The 17,189-nt window shown below is 41.8% G+C and overlaps 1 protein-coding gene across 1 annotated transcript; it reads left to right on the forward strand.

The window, feature by feature from the left end:
- Window positions 1-8,413: 8,413 nt before the first annotated feature.
- Window positions 8,414-10,808, forward strand: LOC131880626 (lysosome membrane protein 2-like). The gene is made up of 5 exons (XM_059227304.1): window positions 8,414-8,828; window positions 8,937-9,460; window positions 9,523-9,781; window positions 9,852-10,256; window positions 10,368-10,808. Exons 1-5 carry the CDS (start codon window positions 8,598-8,600, stop codon window positions 10,617-10,619), a joined length of 1,671 nt encoding a protein of 556 aa, XP_059083287.1. The 5' UTR covers window positions 8,414-8,597; the 3' UTR covers window positions 10,620-10,808.
- Window positions 10,809-17,189: the final 6,381 nt, after the last annotated feature.

The following is a 17,189-nucleotide window of genomic DNA, read 5'->3' on the forward strand; positions in this document are numbered from 1 at the left end:
CCCTCACAAAAATTAAGTTATCGTGGGGAAGCCTTTGTTGACTTTGTTAAACATTTAGAAACTACAAGCATAAACTTCCTTAGGCAGAAATTTCCAACTATGTCATTGAAATATGAAAATGATGAGATATTCAAGATGCTTCTCAAGAAAGGTGTATTCCCTTCTGCTTGGTTTGATAATTTAGATAAACTGAAAAGAAAAAAGATATTGTTAAAAGAACATTTCTTTAATGATTTGACTAAAGAATATGTACCCAATGAAGAATACCAACACTATCTTAATGTCATGAAAACACTGTATTTAGACTCCATGATTTAGATTATTTTCAGGAGTATCTGGAACTCTACCTCAAAATAGATGTTCTTCAGCTTGCTGAAGTATGTAACTCATACAGACAGTTGGGTATGAAGAATTAGGGTTTAGATCCTTTTCATTTTGGTTCAGCGTCATCAATGGCTTGTCAAGCTGCTTTGAAAAAGACTGAAGTAAAATCAAAATTAATTACTGATGTTGATGTTGTAAGTAGAGGTATTTGTGGCAGTGTTTCATACATTGAAACAAAACATGCAAAAGCAAACAACAAAGATATGGGTGATTCATACGATAAAGACACACCTTCGAGTTATATTTCTTATGTTGATATGAACATTTTTTATGGTTGGGCAATGATGCAGCCTCTACCTATTGGAGACTTCAAGTGGGTGGAACCAACACAGACATCTAAATTGTATTACCAATCAAGACATTCAACTGTATTTACGAAGTTGATTTGAAGTATCTTGAAAAGCTGCAAAATGATCATAATGACTTCTCTCTGGGTCCTGACGTTTCTACTCCATCAGGAAGTAAGCATCCTAAATTAGTAGCTCATTTTTTATCTTAAAGTCGATATGTTGTTTCTGGCAAATTTTAAGGCATTGTAATTGAAAACATACATACAGTATTAAAATTCCGTCAAAATGGCTTCATAGCAAGTATTTTTTAATCAAGAAATAATTTTATATTCTCAATGTAAAAAAAAATGTCAAGAACTCAATGGGTCATGCATTGATTGTGATGATAAAGAAAATTGCTTTTCAGGTGTAGAAAAGAGAAAGACAAAGGTTGCATGAAATCGACCTATATATGTACGATTTCAACTCTAGCTGATGGAAAGCATCGCCTCTACAATCAGAAACTATACCTTAGCAGCCGGTCAGCTGACATTCATTCGCTCTGAAAACTAGTCCGCCTGGTTAGCTCTCATCACACTCTCTAGGAGTTGCTTCCTCTATGAGGGTCCTTATTTGCAACGTCACACGGCCAAAAGAAAACAGGAGAAGGCACGGTACATAGCAAAATAAACTGCTCTTGCATTGCCTTCAACGCAATTTCTTTTCCTGTCATTATGTATCCTGGGGCACTACTTATAAATAAGAATTTGAATTAATTAGTCATAAGCAACACAAACGCATTATAATTCAATAAAAAGTAATTGGCCCAATTGGCCCTTTACTCGGTAGAGGCTAATTGACAAAACGCCCTCTGAAGTGCAGAATGTAAGCCGTTTTTCGTGCTGCGTAAGGGGGCTATGGCTCAACCTTAAGTTTGTACGGACCAAGCCAGTTTGTTGATCTTCCAAAAAATCTTACCAAATCGGATTGCTCGAGTTTATATGGCCAAACAAGGATCAGTTGAACAAGGAAAGAAGAGTTGTTCAAGAGGTGAGGTCGAATCCGAAGACGTTTTTCTCTTATGCAAACTCTAAGAGAAAGATCAAACACCCTGTAGGGCCTTTTGAGGTCGATGGGGAAGCCACAGACAATGTAGAGACTATGGCCAACATACTTGGAGATCAGTTCTCTAGTGTGTTTTCAACTCCACTGAGTTTAGGAGCAACAGCACATTGCTCTATTGATGAGTTTGTTGGGACTGGCAAGGCTTGTCAAGTTGAGCATTTATATGATCTTGTAGTCACAGATCAGGATGCTTTAGAGGCCATCAGGGACTTGAGACCTCGAGCTCCCCTGGCCCTGATGGAGTGACATCTCAGTTTCTGATGAAATGCTCACAGGTTTCTTGCTCCTGTTTTCTCGTACTTGATGCGTTGCATCTTGGACCAGGGCAAGTTCCCCTCTTCTCTGAAGGTAGCTCATATTGTTCCAATTTTCAAAGGGGAGATAAGTCACTCCCCAGTAACTACAGGCCGATTTCTCTCACTTCGAATATTGCGAAGGTGTTTGAGAAGATCATGAACTTGTTGAATTTCTTGATATCCATGAATTCCTTCCTCCTAGCCAGCACGGGTTCCGAGCACATTTCGGCACGGTTACCCCACTGATTGAGCATATTGAGCAGGTTATTGAGAGACTGGAGAGCCATGAATCAGTCGATGTAGTTTATCTCAACTTTGCCAAGGCCTTTGACAAGGTAGATCATGGCTTTTTAGTTAACAGGCTCCATGAGATTGGGATCCAAGGCAGGTTCTCAATTGGCTCAGAAGTTTCATTTTGGTAGAAAACAATTAGTTAAGGTTGAGGGATCCCTTGGTGACATACATGATGTCAAGTCTGGTGTCCCTCAGGGATCCATTTGGGTCCTCTGCTTTTCATTATCTTCATTGCTCCGCTTCAGAAGCTTGGTAGTTGGAATGTCGGTATCTCTTCTTATGCTGAGGATACAAATATGGTAGTTGGTAGGAATGGTCAGGATTCCGGTTGTCTGGCAGAGGTCCTAGACCAAATCTACTCCTGGGATGCTGCGAGTAACATGGCACTGAATGGAATGAAATTTCGCTCAATGACCTTTGGGTCGACGCCATTAGACACTCCACTATTAGATGATGAAGGTAAGGACATTGAGCAGGTCTCATCCATGAAGGATTTAGGTGTAGTCCTCCAAGATAATGGAAATTTCGATGAGCATATCCAGTTGAAAGTTGATAAGGCTTTTCAAACATGTGGTTGGATATATCGCACGTTTAAGTCCAGAGATAGTATCACGATGCTAACTCTGTACAAGTCGATTGTTCAGCCGCATCTTAAGGCCTCCCCATTTGGGCTCCAATGAGTTCAGCAGGTTTGCAAAAGCTCGAGCAGGTCCAAAGATGTTTTACTAGGAACATTGAGGATATGAGAGAGCTCTCGTATTGGGAGAGGTTAGAAAGGTTGGGATTGTACAGTACTCAGAGAAGGTACGAAAGGTATCTGATATTGAACGTTTTTAAAAGCATTCATAAGCTTTGTCCCAACCCAGGATTTAGGGTCAATTGTAGTGACCGTAGAAGCTTAATGTGCGTTTTGAGAGCACCTCCAAGTCCTCGTGAATCTAAGCTAGTTCGAACAATGAAGTCCAACTCTCTTCTTTCTCGGGCTCCTTCATTGTTCAATTTGCTGCCCTCAAATATTCGTAATCGGTAACCAGTAGACAGTGCAACTCTAGCTGATGGAAAGCTCCGCCTCTACAATCAGAAACTCTACCGTAGCAGCTGATCATCTGACACTGATTCGCTCTGAAAACTAGTCCTCCTGGCTAGCTTTCATCACACTCTCTAGGAGCTGCTTCCTCTATTATGGAGAACGGCAGTAGTGGAGTGGAAGGCTCTGAAACCTCTCTAGAAGACGTTTCAGTTTTGCGTTACCTCCTCATTGAGTGCTTGAACATGAATATGGAATGCATCTGATCAGGTGATAACTCATAGCTCTAAAAAACCTCTCTAGAAGACTTTCGATCTTTGACAAAGCTTTCCACTCCAATACTGACGTACTCCATGCCTCCGTGCCCACACTCTCTCGTTAAGCGAACGAACGTCCGATTCGAGCTGGATTCTTGGATGCGGTCGTCTCCTCTCCTCTCGTCTCACCCGTCTCATCACGGTGGTCAAAAAACCTTATCAAGTATTGAGAGAAATGCGCATATCCATCTTGACAGTCTTCTTCCTTGCAAAAACCATAAGAGGCAATTTTGACGTGATTAATTCATTGAATTCTGGCTCAAATTTGGCGCTCATATAGCTAATAGTTAACAAGATGTACTGGGATATTTCTGTTGGAATTCAAAAAAGGCTTTGGAACCACTGTGGCAGTCGTCTCACTGGTGAGACCAGAGGGGTAAGCTGATCATCGAAGAATCCAGCTTCGGTCAGCTTCTCGCTATTGAATGCGAGGGCGGAAAAAGAGGCGGATCGGCCGGTCTGAGGGCGGGCCTCCCCGTCGGTCGGGCGGCGCCGCTATACCTCCACCCCGGCGGCGTCAGAATGTTAATAAGTCAAAGCCACACTATAATCAGGGCATTTGGTGGCTGGGTAATTTTAACAAAGATTTAAAAAAAATAATTTTAAAAAAGCTTAGGAGCTGAATATCAAATATCCAATAATACTTCTCATATTTGTAATATACATAACATATTTATAAGGAGTGCATGAATTACACTTTTATAATACATCTAAAAACTAAGATATATGTTTCTTTAAGAAACATTGGGAATCTCATTTCCTGACATCAAGCGCATCTTTAAAAGTTAAAAATATGCCTAACAATGTCTCAATTAACTTACTTATGGAAGAAAAACCATAAGTATAGGAAAATATGTCATTATTAGATTTTAGCAATTCGTAAGAAATTCAATTTTTAATATTAGTACTTTTTAAGAAGAAATCCCAAATGACTGATGATTTTAAGTAAAACATTTTTGCAAAAAGTTAATAATGTTGAATAAATGAAGCCAGATAACCAGAATATAATGTTTAGCTATTTCAGTTTTTGAATCCTTTGCAACAGCTGCATTCTACTAGAGGGAGACTTTGTTCCCTGCTTGCTTTCTAATCTAACGTAAGAAAAAAAGAGTTAAGAACCTGTCTTTCAAATACCTTTTTTGGGTATGTTAGAGGTATATGGCAAAGGTTTTAAAGACTTATCTTGCTCTTGGAACCATCAATGAGCAATTTTTGAAGTAGAGGATAGGTTTCATACAGAATATCCTTTATATTTGTAGTTTTAAAGGTTCGTATTTTTGGACACGTTTGTCCACTTTTGTCCACTTTTGTCCACTTTTGTCCACTTTTGTCCACTTTTGTCCACCCTTATTTTTGGACACTTTTGGACACTTTTGGACAGGGGTGGACAAAAGTGTCCAAAAATGAAATGCCCACCCTGATCTTGGTGATATCGATTCTTGAGGGTGGTATTTTTCACTGCAGATTGTCTTGGATTTTCAAATAATTACAGGAGTATCTTTTTTGGGTAATCAAGGGTTTACAAGATTGTGTCAGATCAATTTCTGAGACTCTGTTCGTTGGGAGTGTCTCCGAATTTCACAAGGAGTCTGCGAGCATTGGGTTGGCGATTTGGCTGATGGCGGACTGCGAAAGGGATTACACATTTTGAGCAATCCAACGACTTCGTAATACTCCAAATGATAAGATACATTTCTCAAGACATTTCAATAAACCCAGTTTCGCGAGCAATCATTCATCTTGTACATCACTTATCCATATCATATCAGAATAATGTAATCGATTTTGTGCGGAACAAACGTCTCCTTTAGAAGAAAATCATAAGCATATATTCATGATAAACCATACTTTGTGATGAAACACGTATTCAATATGAAAGGGCTTAGCCAGAAAAATCTCAAAAGCAGATATTTTCGTGGCTTATCTCCTTGACCGCTTTGCCTTATGCCGCAACCATTCTGTGAGTTGTGAATTTCGGTCGACGGAGAATTTCATTGGTTCCTGGAAGGGGTCAAGCGGGGAAGAGGATAAGCCATGAAAATAGCTGGTAAAAAAGATTATCATTTCCTTCCCACATTTTATCCAAATCACACTTTTGTGGAAGAAATCTTGACAAAATTGAGGAAGTTTCCTTCTGAAGGTGGGATTTTAATCCCACACCGAAAAACTAAAACGAAATTTTAGTTTGCCCTAGAATCATTTCCCTCACATGTTATTGGCTAACTATTCAAAATAAGCCCGGCCCCTTCATTGGGCTCATTGATATCCACCAATAACAGAGTCTCTACATAGAGCAGACTACCACAAAGAAATCTCTGGAAGGGTAGAAGGAAGCCACTTTACAAAGACAAGCCCACTTCTACATTGGACTCCAGGAAACCTCCATGACCTTCCGCACCATCGTAGATTTCCCTACGTTACCGACTATGGACACAAAGAGCATTCCAAAAATGTTCCCTTCTTCAAGATAGAGTTGATGAACTTCCCTGGCAGGCAAAAACCCAAGCCAAAATAATATTTAAAAAAATATGCGGCTCTACATGCTGCGTCAGAAATGTCTCACGGTGAACATATGTGAAGTAACTTTTATCTACGTTCTCAAGATTTTTAAAGACGATTTTTGATACCATTCATTCAAAAAGTTCAATTTCTATTTTGTAACAGAAGTCATTTGTAGATAAAACAACTATAAAATGACAGTTAATTCACATTTAATGACACGTCAAATCAAAAATGCAGAATATCAAGATCATTAAGGGAGGAGATGTGGTGTAGCGGTTAGCACAGTTTCCTAGTATGAGAGAGGTCCACGGTTCGACTCCACTCCCTGGAAACTTCCGTCTAAAAGGAAACTTTTAGACGTTATCTACACCTACCGTCCCATTGGCGCTCCTTCAATTCCCGTCGGCAATTGGTCGCGGATAAGGCCGATCAACACCGATTCCAGAACTCCGAAAGAAGATGATTCAATTTCGACCGATGAGCTAAACCCCGTGAATCGGTTCCCGTTGGCACCATCGTCCTGGTCCAAGACCCAACTTCAAAATGATGGAACGCCACAATCACCATTGTGGATCAACCCAATCGCCGACGATACCATCTCCGTTTCTTGTCTGGCCGAACTCGTTAGCGGAACAATAAGTTCATCAGAGAATGTACCGACTCTCCCACAGACACACCTCGGAAAACGGAAGACATCCGCAAAACCATCCGAGAAAAAACTCTCATATGTTCAAGGACATCCAAAGCCGCTGTACATTTGCAAGCCTAGATCTCAACTCACGTTCAATCTCGAAAAGGGGCATGGTCTAATACTAAATATGTCATTTTGTCTTCCATCTCTTCCTTCTCCCGATCTACAATAATTTATACCTTTTTGTTTGGCCCAGCACCTTTTTCCGGAAGTTGATAACGAGTCTTTTACCCTTTGACATGATTTGAATAAGAATGATGTAGAGTTCGTGATTGGACTCATTTCTGAACCTATATCGACAACTTTTAGTATCCTCAAGGCATATGTTAGCTAGTTTTGACAAAAACTGGAACATTCCACTTTGTTCATAAAGGGGTGTTTCATGCTATCGATTAATCAGCACAAATGCAAAATCAATCACTAGATGTAAAGCCGACATCTACAAACGGGTCTGTTCACATCAAAAGGATTTCCCGCATTAAAAATGTGAGGTTTTCATCAATACCTTTTGCATCACTGGTAAAGCACCCATGCTCTGAGTACTAATTCATTCTTGTACTCGTACTTCAAAATATACCGATTTCGCTCCTTTTTTCCTGCGTATTTTCTTACCTCTACGTGCGAGCAGTAGTACGCACGAGGTTGCTCATACTTTCTTTGTATTATATTTGCTAAAGTCTGCTGCTCTATCACTCTACACTTCGTTTTGAGCCTTATGAAATCATATTTTAATTTGCTTAGATTTTAATATTTTTCACCTCATTTGATAAATTGTCTATTTCTTACCTATTAATCTTTATATGATATTAAACATGATGTGAAAAGTTTCCTCAAAGCTCTTCCCCTTAGAGTTCCTTTTATGTTTCAAGCCGGCTGAAAAAAATGAAATACCTTTTACTTGTTAAAAAAGTAAACATAAACGAAACTCCTAGACAACTAGCATCATTTGTGGTCCAACTTCAGAGCACCACATGTCCCCTGACGCTTCTAGACATCTCTTTTATTGTATCAATAACCACCCCTGCTCCTGTTCTTTGGTGCTCGCATCGTTGATGTTGAAGCGCGCGTTTCACTATCAATCGCCACTCATGTTCGTTTTCCGGTATTCATGAAATGTGTTGTGAAAATATAGTTCACTAAAATGTGATGAAAATGAGATGGTAAATAGAAAAATAGTGATTTTTTAACAGGGATTCCAATAGTGAAAAATTGAAATGCTCTGGAACGCTTATATTATAGTAATAGAATACTGAAGCACTGGAATATACGTATTTCAATCAGATAAATCCTGATTTATCATCCACTTATTCTTGCACAGGATGCCAAAAAGCACACCTTCATGGTCGGTTTCTATTTCTCGCGGAACGGCATACAGTTTTGGCATTACATTTTGATAAAAAGAATGAGGCGATGTTCTCGCAATCCGTCTCCATAACTTGGATCCCACAGCGCGAGTTCATTATACTTATATTTGGCAGCCAGCAATTACAATGGGATTAATTGATGATGTTGTCGTGAGATTAAGACCGTGGGTGTTGATAAGATGGAGTTGTAGTCGAGGAAGGGGGGGGGGGAATTCCGAGTACCATAGCTGGCTAGTTAGCTTGGAGACTCATTAAACAAGTCTAAATATAGTCAGCTACCTCCTCGAAACCCTACCCATACGTACATACCTCTTATTGTCAAGTGAGAATGGGAGTGGAAACGATCAAGAGCTGGAATCCTCATGGGCATTCCTCTTCTGGTTTTAACTTTAAATTCCGTCAAGCCAAGTTTATCGGTACCTTCGTGGTTGGGGTGGGAACCATATTGGCTATAATTGGTCTCGTCGTGGTTTATGTGATTGTGCCTGCTGCAAATCTGGGGAGAGTTAAACGACATTTGAATCTGAATGATAGTAATTCAGTTGGTCGTCGAACGTTTGTAAGTTGTTAAATCTGTTTCGAACGAAAGTGAACAATGTTAATTTGATTTTTCTATATCTTCCTCCAACCCAACTTGTCATTTTTGTCTTGATGATCTTTATTCTAGGAATTCCCTAAAGGTACTTCCTTCAACCGGTTCTTTTTCTTCCGTCTGGACCACTCTTGCGAAATTGTGAATGGTGATAAACCCGAAGTGGTTCAAAGAGGTCCCTATACATTCCAATCCCAAAAAGAGCGAGTCAATTTCCAATATCATGCTGAATCGGATACTTTGTCTTACGAGACCATCACTCGCTACAAGTTTGATCCAGAACGAAGTTGTGAGGTGTGCCAAAGTACGGATCGTATGATCTTCATCAACATACCCTTGATCACCTTGATCTACTTGGGGCGCACCCATCGGATGTTCCCACAGCACTTCCTACACGATCTGAATAACGCCATCCAATTGAAAGGCTCTCATCCGGATAGCGTGGTCACATTTATGCAAGTGGATAAGTTCCTGTTCCATGGATGGAATCCACCCTGTCTTCGATGGTTTAGGGAGTCCTACTCTGACTTGTGGCAATACCTACCAGAAAGATTCTACCCTGAGGGATTTGCTTTGCAAAAAAGTTCCAATGTTTCCGAGTTAGTTGAGAGTGAAATTGGCATCGAATCTAAAGCTACTACAGAATTCCGTTCCATTTCAGTTTCTACACCATCAAAGGAGGCTTGAAGAACATAGAAGAGATGTTCCATATTCAGCAATGGGGACCAGACCCCAATGACATGTTTGGGGACCTCACACCAGTCCGTTGGTGGACCCCCAATGGAGGTTTTGAGGGTTCCAACGCTTGCAATTGGTTAAGAGGAACGGACGGTTTCCAATTTGCACCTCTCATCACCAAAGACCAACCCCTTTGGATGTTCCACAGAGAGTTGTGTCGATCGATTGAGCTCATTCCAGTGGTAAGTGCGCAAAAGGTTGTCCACATCAACATTTGGTTAATATGTTGTTCATATGAATCTTTGATTTCAGCAGGGAGACGAAATGGTGCAGGGTGTTCCCGTAACCCGATACGTTATATCGGAAAATTCTCTGCTCTTCAATACGAAACGGAATTTGGGGTTCTGCATGGAGGCAGAGGCTGGGACCAACTGGAGTGCCTGTGTTAAAGCCAGTCCTCGCTCCGAGCGATTGGACGTTGAGGAGTGTCTTTTGGATCCTCAATATCACGGCTATTGTCACAAAGCGGTGTGGGACATCACCTCGTGTATGGACGGGGTGCCTTTGGCCTTGTCTTTGCCACATTTCTATCAAGCTCCCACTGGCCTTCGAACTAGCGTGAAAGGGCTTTCGTCATCTTATCCACCATTTCATGAGACGAGGATCAAAGTCGAGCCCAACACGGGAATGGTGGTCCAATACCAAAAGCGATTGCAGGTACGGGGGAAAAAATAAATCATGTCTTTGATTGTAGGCATGGAACAAATGGGCAAACACTTCAATGTGTTTACTGACATAGAGGCCAAGATCATCTTGCTTGCGTTTCAGTTCAATCTGCACTTGGAGAGTGATACCAACATCAGTCAAATGGAGCACATTCGAAAGGTGCTACTGCCACTCTTTTGGTACGAGGAGAGCTATGAGATGGATGACATGACCCTGAATTTGATCAAGAGTGATGTTTTGGCTCCCAACAAGGTCCTCCAAATTGTCCAATGGTTTGTGGTGGCCCTTGGGGTGGGGATTGTTCTCCTTGGAATAGCCCATTTTTGGCTCTGTCGTTCTAGAGAGAAGGCTTAGTATTTTTGTTCCTTGGGAGGTAGAGGACATATCTTTACAAAGTTGAAATAATGTCTGTTGAGAATACAGTTAAGCTTACAACAACAAATTTTCGACTAAGTAACGCAATTTGTACTTCATTTTTTTCGGACTTCCCTATCGCTACTGGGAATGGGCTCCCCAGCAGTCCAAGACGGAGAAAGGTCGTGGAATGTTAAGCTCATTAAGAGTGAAAAGATCAAAAGTAGTATAAGGCCAGTTGTTTAGCGGTTTAACGTATCCAGTTGAGTCTAATAGAGTATACTCTAACTGAGTTTGCCACTGCGCCAAAATCTCGCAATTTTTAGAGCATACAGGGTGCGGAACCAAAATTTAGACTAAGGTGGGTGCCAAAGTCTGACAATTTCTACCAGCCATTATGATGATATCAGCTTAATGTTGGAAGAAAATTTTTGCGTTCGCTCTCAACGAGGACGGACGTCAGGAAAAAGTGCTCCTCAACTACTTGTCGAAATTTCGAACATAGCAATTGAAAGTGAACATACAAACCCTACAACCTATTCCCCCGAGTCTATCTTCGATCTACTGACGTGCATCGTAGAGACCACGGGATTTCTTCTGATCGCAAAGATACCCCTCAAGCCAATCTGCCCCAAATACACCTCCGGCGTTTCAATCGCCAAGACCGGTATCTTTCTCACGTGCTCAGCATGTAAAAGAAACCTTCACCCTCGATGCGCAGACTTCGAAGAAGATGAACTCAAAAAGCTGAAAGAACGCGGATATCCGGAACTGTGCCCTGATTGTGTACGAGGCTACAGTGCCTTGTTAAGCATTACAACGGATCTGGGACGTCGAATGGCTGAACTGCAAGAAAAGCTTGAAACTTTGAGTAAAAAGATAGATCAACCGAGCGGGGACACCTCCAACCTTCCCAACAATGGCACCAAAGGATCTGGAGAGCTGAGTGAGGCGATCGAGGAGCTACAAAGGAGGGAAAGACTAAAGCATAATTTTGTCATTAAGGGCGCAGCAGACAAGGGAGATGACGATGAGGCAGTCGTGAGGAAGGTTCTTGACAACGCAGGGATGGACGCCAGCCACGTGGACTCGTCGTGGAGGGTTGGCAAGAAGTCCGAGCGACCAAGGCCAATCATCGTCAAACTAAAGCTGGGAATAGATCCCGCAAGCATCATCAAAGCGTGGTCAAAGACAAAGCGGAATGACAAGCTGAAAGGGGTCGACAAGAACCTAAAGGTGACAAACGACATCACAAAAGCACAGAGAGATCGCTTGACCACCTTACACGACGAGGCTCGAGCCCTCAACGACGACAACGACGACTCCACCAAGATATTCATTGTCACTGATCCACTTGGTTTGCCGAGGATTCGAAAGGTGGCCCGCAGACAATGACAGGATACTAATGGACGGCGACCACCACACCACCAACCAACCAATCTTTCACAAACCCGGCGACAACCTCCTCTCCGAACGCTTTTTTTAAACACGTGTGCAGGCCTCTCCAACAAACAAGATGAACTGCGCCAACTCATCGACACCTTCGACCTGGATCTTCTTTTTCTCTCCGAGTGCGACTTTTCTGACCCTGGAGAAGCCAACAAGCCATTCTTCATTGGACGGCGAACCATTTTCCCGTTCCACAGAACACGAACTGGCAAAGTGAGAACTCTCCTTCTGGCTCGCCAGGACCTGGACGTCTTTTTAAGAATAGACCTGATGACAAACGAAATCCCAAGTATCTGGGTCGATGTTAACGGCAATGATCAAGCAAAGGTGACACTGGCAGGATTTTACCGAGAGTGGAAAGACCAGCACGACCAACGACAAGACTGGACCATTATCAACAACCAGATACGCCTTGCGAGTAAGAGCAGCAAGACTTTAATCTTGGGTGGCGATTGGAATTTAGATGTTAACCGTAGCGACGACCCCACATACAACCCGTTAATGAGGCAATTTTTGCGCGATTTGGAGGCGCTCTCTCTCTAACCTTAAATTTGAACAGGACATCCTTCTCCAATACCTATTGCCGAGTGGTGGAGGGTATCAACAGGCAATCCGGTCTGGACCAGGTTATGTATTCAAACAATATCAAGCACGCAGACGCACAATTAATCCCGATCTCATTCAGCGACCATGATGCTGTCTGCTTCTCATGCACTCTTGGGAACCAAAGAACAAATACTAAGGTAGCCCAATACTTCATGAAACGGAAATTTACTGATTACTCATCAGTGAAGATCAATGAGCACCTCCAAGCTATACCATGGCATTATTTACATTTTGATACCGATTTGGATTTTATAGCAAGCTTTATTCAGACACAAATCTCACAAGCTTTGGACCAATTTGCTCCTCTTCGACAAGTAAAACTTCCCAAGAATTATTGTTCGGCTCTGCGACCGGAGACTATTGCAGCAATGAAGCGACGTGATGCGGCTTATCAGTTCTGGAAAAAATGTCTAACTCAATCGGAAAAGACTATCCTTCACGACAATTACAAACGCCTAAGGAATGACGCCACCCTAATGGTTCGTAATGACAAGAGAGCTTATTATGCAAAACAAATATCTACAGATCGAAAAGGCATTTGGAAGGTTCTTGAAGAAGTGAAAGGAAACGGAAAAAAGTCCGACCTTGCTGAAAGAACGCTTGTCTTAGAGAATGGAGCAAGAATTGAAGATAATCAAGAGAAAGCCTTTGGGCATTACTTTAACAACAAAATTGAACGCATCAAGGAACAAATTGAAGTTCAAGAGGATGTGGACCCAACCACAGGGATGGCTGTCGGATGGGATGGGACTTGCCTGTTCTTTTTTCGGCCGGTGAAGTGCAGGGAACTGAAAGGAATGATTGAGAGTCTGGATCCCAACTCTAGTAGTGGGTTAGACGAAATATCGATAAAGACCATCCAACAAGCTGTGGAGGTTTTAGTTCGGCCGATCACAACTCTGATCAACAAATCGTTGACTCTGTCTACCTTTCCCAAGAGCTTAAAAGTGAGTCGTGTAACTCCTGTTCCTAAGATTCCAAACTCGAACAAGATTTCGAACTTCCGTCCTGTGTCAGTGCTACCAGTATTGTCAAGGCTGATTGAAAAAGCAGCCAATGAATAGTTGATGGCTTTTGCGGAGGAAAGAGAGCTTTTACCCGAGTCTCAACATGGCTTTCGAAGGGACAGGAACACTTTCAGCGCCCTACACAATATCTACGACAGACTCAATGCCTTCTCACAAGAGGGTAAGACAGCTTGTGTAACATTTGACTTAAGTGCTGCTTTTGATTGCCTAGAGTTTGGTGTGCTCTCGAGAAAGCTAGCCAAACTAAACTTCGGAGAGAATTCGATCAAGTGGCTTCGCTCGTTCTTCAAGGACCGTCATTACCGTGTCAGGATAGGCTCCGAGATCTCCGAGACCTTCGAATTAAGATATGGTGTCCCCCAAGGAGCAACGATCTCAACTACTCTTTTCATTCTCTACACTTCGGATTTACCGCAACACCTCCCTCTGTCGGAGGACTTGGCCCTCTCATCCTATTGCGATGGTTTGACTCTCCGTATGAAAGCTCAGGACGAAACTCAACTAAAATCAAGGATAGAGGCTTATAGCAAGCTCGTTTTGGACTACATAGCAATCAATCGAATGAAATCCAACCCTGGAAAGACAGGTCTTTTGGTGATCCGAAAGAGGAAAAGTCAAACCGGTCCAATGTGCGTAGAACTCGGTGGTGCTCAGGTGGGAGAGCAAGAAGCTCTCAAAATCCTAGGATTGACGTTCCAATCCAATCTCACTTTCGACAAACATATTGCTTATCTCACGAAGGAAGTGTATCGTACATTGGGTATTCTAAAAATTCTACATAACGAGGTTCCGAGAAGCTCCATGACGGACGTGGTCCATGGTCTGGTCTATGGGAAAATCCGTTACTGCTCGGCAATCTATCTACATGTGCGTTTCACCGAACATGACCCACTCAACACCTCTCAAAATCGACTCCAGATTGCTCTTAATGATGTAATGCGCTTCTTATCAGGAAAAACAAGACACGACCATATTAGAATCGAGCAACTCTTCTCCGACAATGGCTTCCATTCATTGAACCAAATAGCAATTCAGAGCTCTTTGGTGGAAGTTTGGAAGATTCTCAATGATCGAACGAAACGAACAGATAGTCTTTTCTGCCTGTGGTTGGTCCCCCCATAGCCACTCGAAGTACAATCCGACGTGACCTTCGGCCTCCTGCGCGGGGCAATCATTTTCTTACTAATGCTGTTACACTGTATAATGCTCTCCCCGTTGAATCTCGAACTGATAAAAAAATTAGCTCTTTCAAATCCGCCATCAATCAGTCGCTGCCCAGTTATCCCCTGTGATATGTTGTTTCCATTTTCATGCACTAGTCAAAGCCTGATATGTGTACCATGTACCAAAGATGACCTCACCTTAAAAAGTACTTGTACTTATAAATACATTCAAATCAAATCAAATCAAAAGCTAACATTTTCGTAGAATGGATTTCTCGAAAAAGAGCGAACCATGTCTAAGCTTAACGCAAAACGAAGGAGGTTGTTATGTCTCCTCCATGGGGGAGTCACTCCTTGGGCAGCCGCCAAGGTTTTCGGTGTCAGCGGGTTCAAGCGGTAAGGGCCTCAAGAATAAGAGGACTGATGACATCTGGGACGACCTCAAGAGCCCCACGAAGAATAGCCTTACCTCCTCCATGACAAAAAATGTTAGTTTTAATTCTAGTATTGAGCTGATATCAACATGGCTGGTTGAAATTGTCAAGCTTTGGCATCAAAATCAAAGAAATATTAGTCTCAATTTTGGTTCTGCACCCTGTAGATAGCTTTGTTCCTCTATGTTTCTACAAACAAAGTTATTCATTCATTGAAAATCTTGATCAAGTCTTGTAGCTAATACTGATGTTAACAATGGATATTACTAACGAATAAAGTAATTAATATATCAATATTGAGTATGGTTTTCGTTGCTTTCATTGCCCGGACAACTGGAGAAATTCTAGTAGCCCGGTCCTTATGTCATGTTTTGTATAGATAGGATCATATTCAAATGTGATCAGAACATTCCAATCATCGCACAGTCGGCACTTTTTCTGTTCACAATTCGAGCCCACGCAAGCACATAATCTGTTTGCTTTCACGTAAATATCCAAAAATTCAAACACCTCCTTTAAAATGCTACGCAAATGTCAGCCGGAAGAGTTGCAATGCCTTGAAAATTATCAATATATGGATTAACAGTACAAATACTGTCAGCTATTACACTCAATCTGTCTCCCTGATCCAACATGCCTTTTCCTCAAAAGATCTAGTTATAGCCACCATTTGAAGTGTTTATGTTCAATGACAAGAGAGACTTTTTGATATCGTTGGTCAAAGACAAGTTTGACTTTACCAACAATGTCTTTTTAAAACTTGACAGCATGTATGACAAGATGCCTTTGGACAAGGTTGAGGACGATCGAATGTTTTCCATTGTTCAAGGTCGTCCGGATATTTTAGGCAAGAACAGCAAGTAAGAACTGCGGAATATGACGCTAAACAACACAAAAATCAAAATAGGCTTCCTTTTGAATGTGTCTAAGGATACTACAAACTTTGTACACGTTTCCACTTCTTGACCCTATTCCCAAAGAGTAGCCATAATCATCTTCCTAACCAAGACACGGAATTGTCATGCCTAGTTATATAAAACTTAGTGGCCTTAAACGTCGTTCAAAACGCACCACAAGTGAGATTTTCAATCTTGCTCCTTTCTATTCAAAATAGCACAATTTGAAGCATATGTACTGAGGGAAATATTTGAATTGAAAGGCGGCCTCCCAATCAAGAGCAAGAGACTTAATACTTGAATCCTTGTTCTAAGAAAGAGGTAATGTTTGTAATGCCATTTCATATTTTGATAACAAATTATTATGGTTGCACGACCGTTACTTGAGACATGGATGAAGTTCAGCATCCAAAGGGCCAATTTCGGTGTTTTCAGCAGAAAAACGATGCAATTAAAGTAGGTTACCAGAATTTTGACCCAAAATATCTGGACATCCCTGAAAGTGAGGCATAGATAAATAAACTCAAGAATATAATCAAGCTACAATCCGGACCCGGACAAGTTGATATCGGTGCTTGTACGTTAAGGTGATATCTGGTCTGAAATCATACTTGCTTCCTATATGAGTAGGATTGATGTTCATGGCAGTGTGACAGGTGTCCTTCCACGGCGCCAACATAGCCGGATCTAAGTGATGTCCGCTTGAAAACCATTTTCTTTGAATTGCCGCAAAAACCGTGAATCGCATTGGGCGTTTTCAGTGACTCTTCAGGAATGGGAAGAGTGGGTCTGCTTGGATCCCTCCGGATCTTTGGAGGCGGAGCCCGGCTGGCACTTAACGGGCTTGAACGGACTCACTGAGAACAATCGGAGGACAAGTACACTTTGAGCCTAGCGTGAGCATAGCTGAGTATAGCTGAGTACAGTCCCCGAGTGTACTCAAGGACCTCAAGCATATACTCGAGTGTACTCGAGTGTACTGGTTCCGAACACG

Source organism: Tigriopus californicus, chromosome 5, assembly GCF_007210705.1.
Source record: "Tigriopus californicus strain San Diego chromosome 5, Tcal_SD_v2.1, whole genome shotgun sequence".
Classification (NCBI taxonomy): domain Eukaryota; kingdom Metazoa; phylum Arthropoda; class Copepoda; order Harpacticoida; family Harpacticidae; genus Tigriopus; species Tigriopus californicus.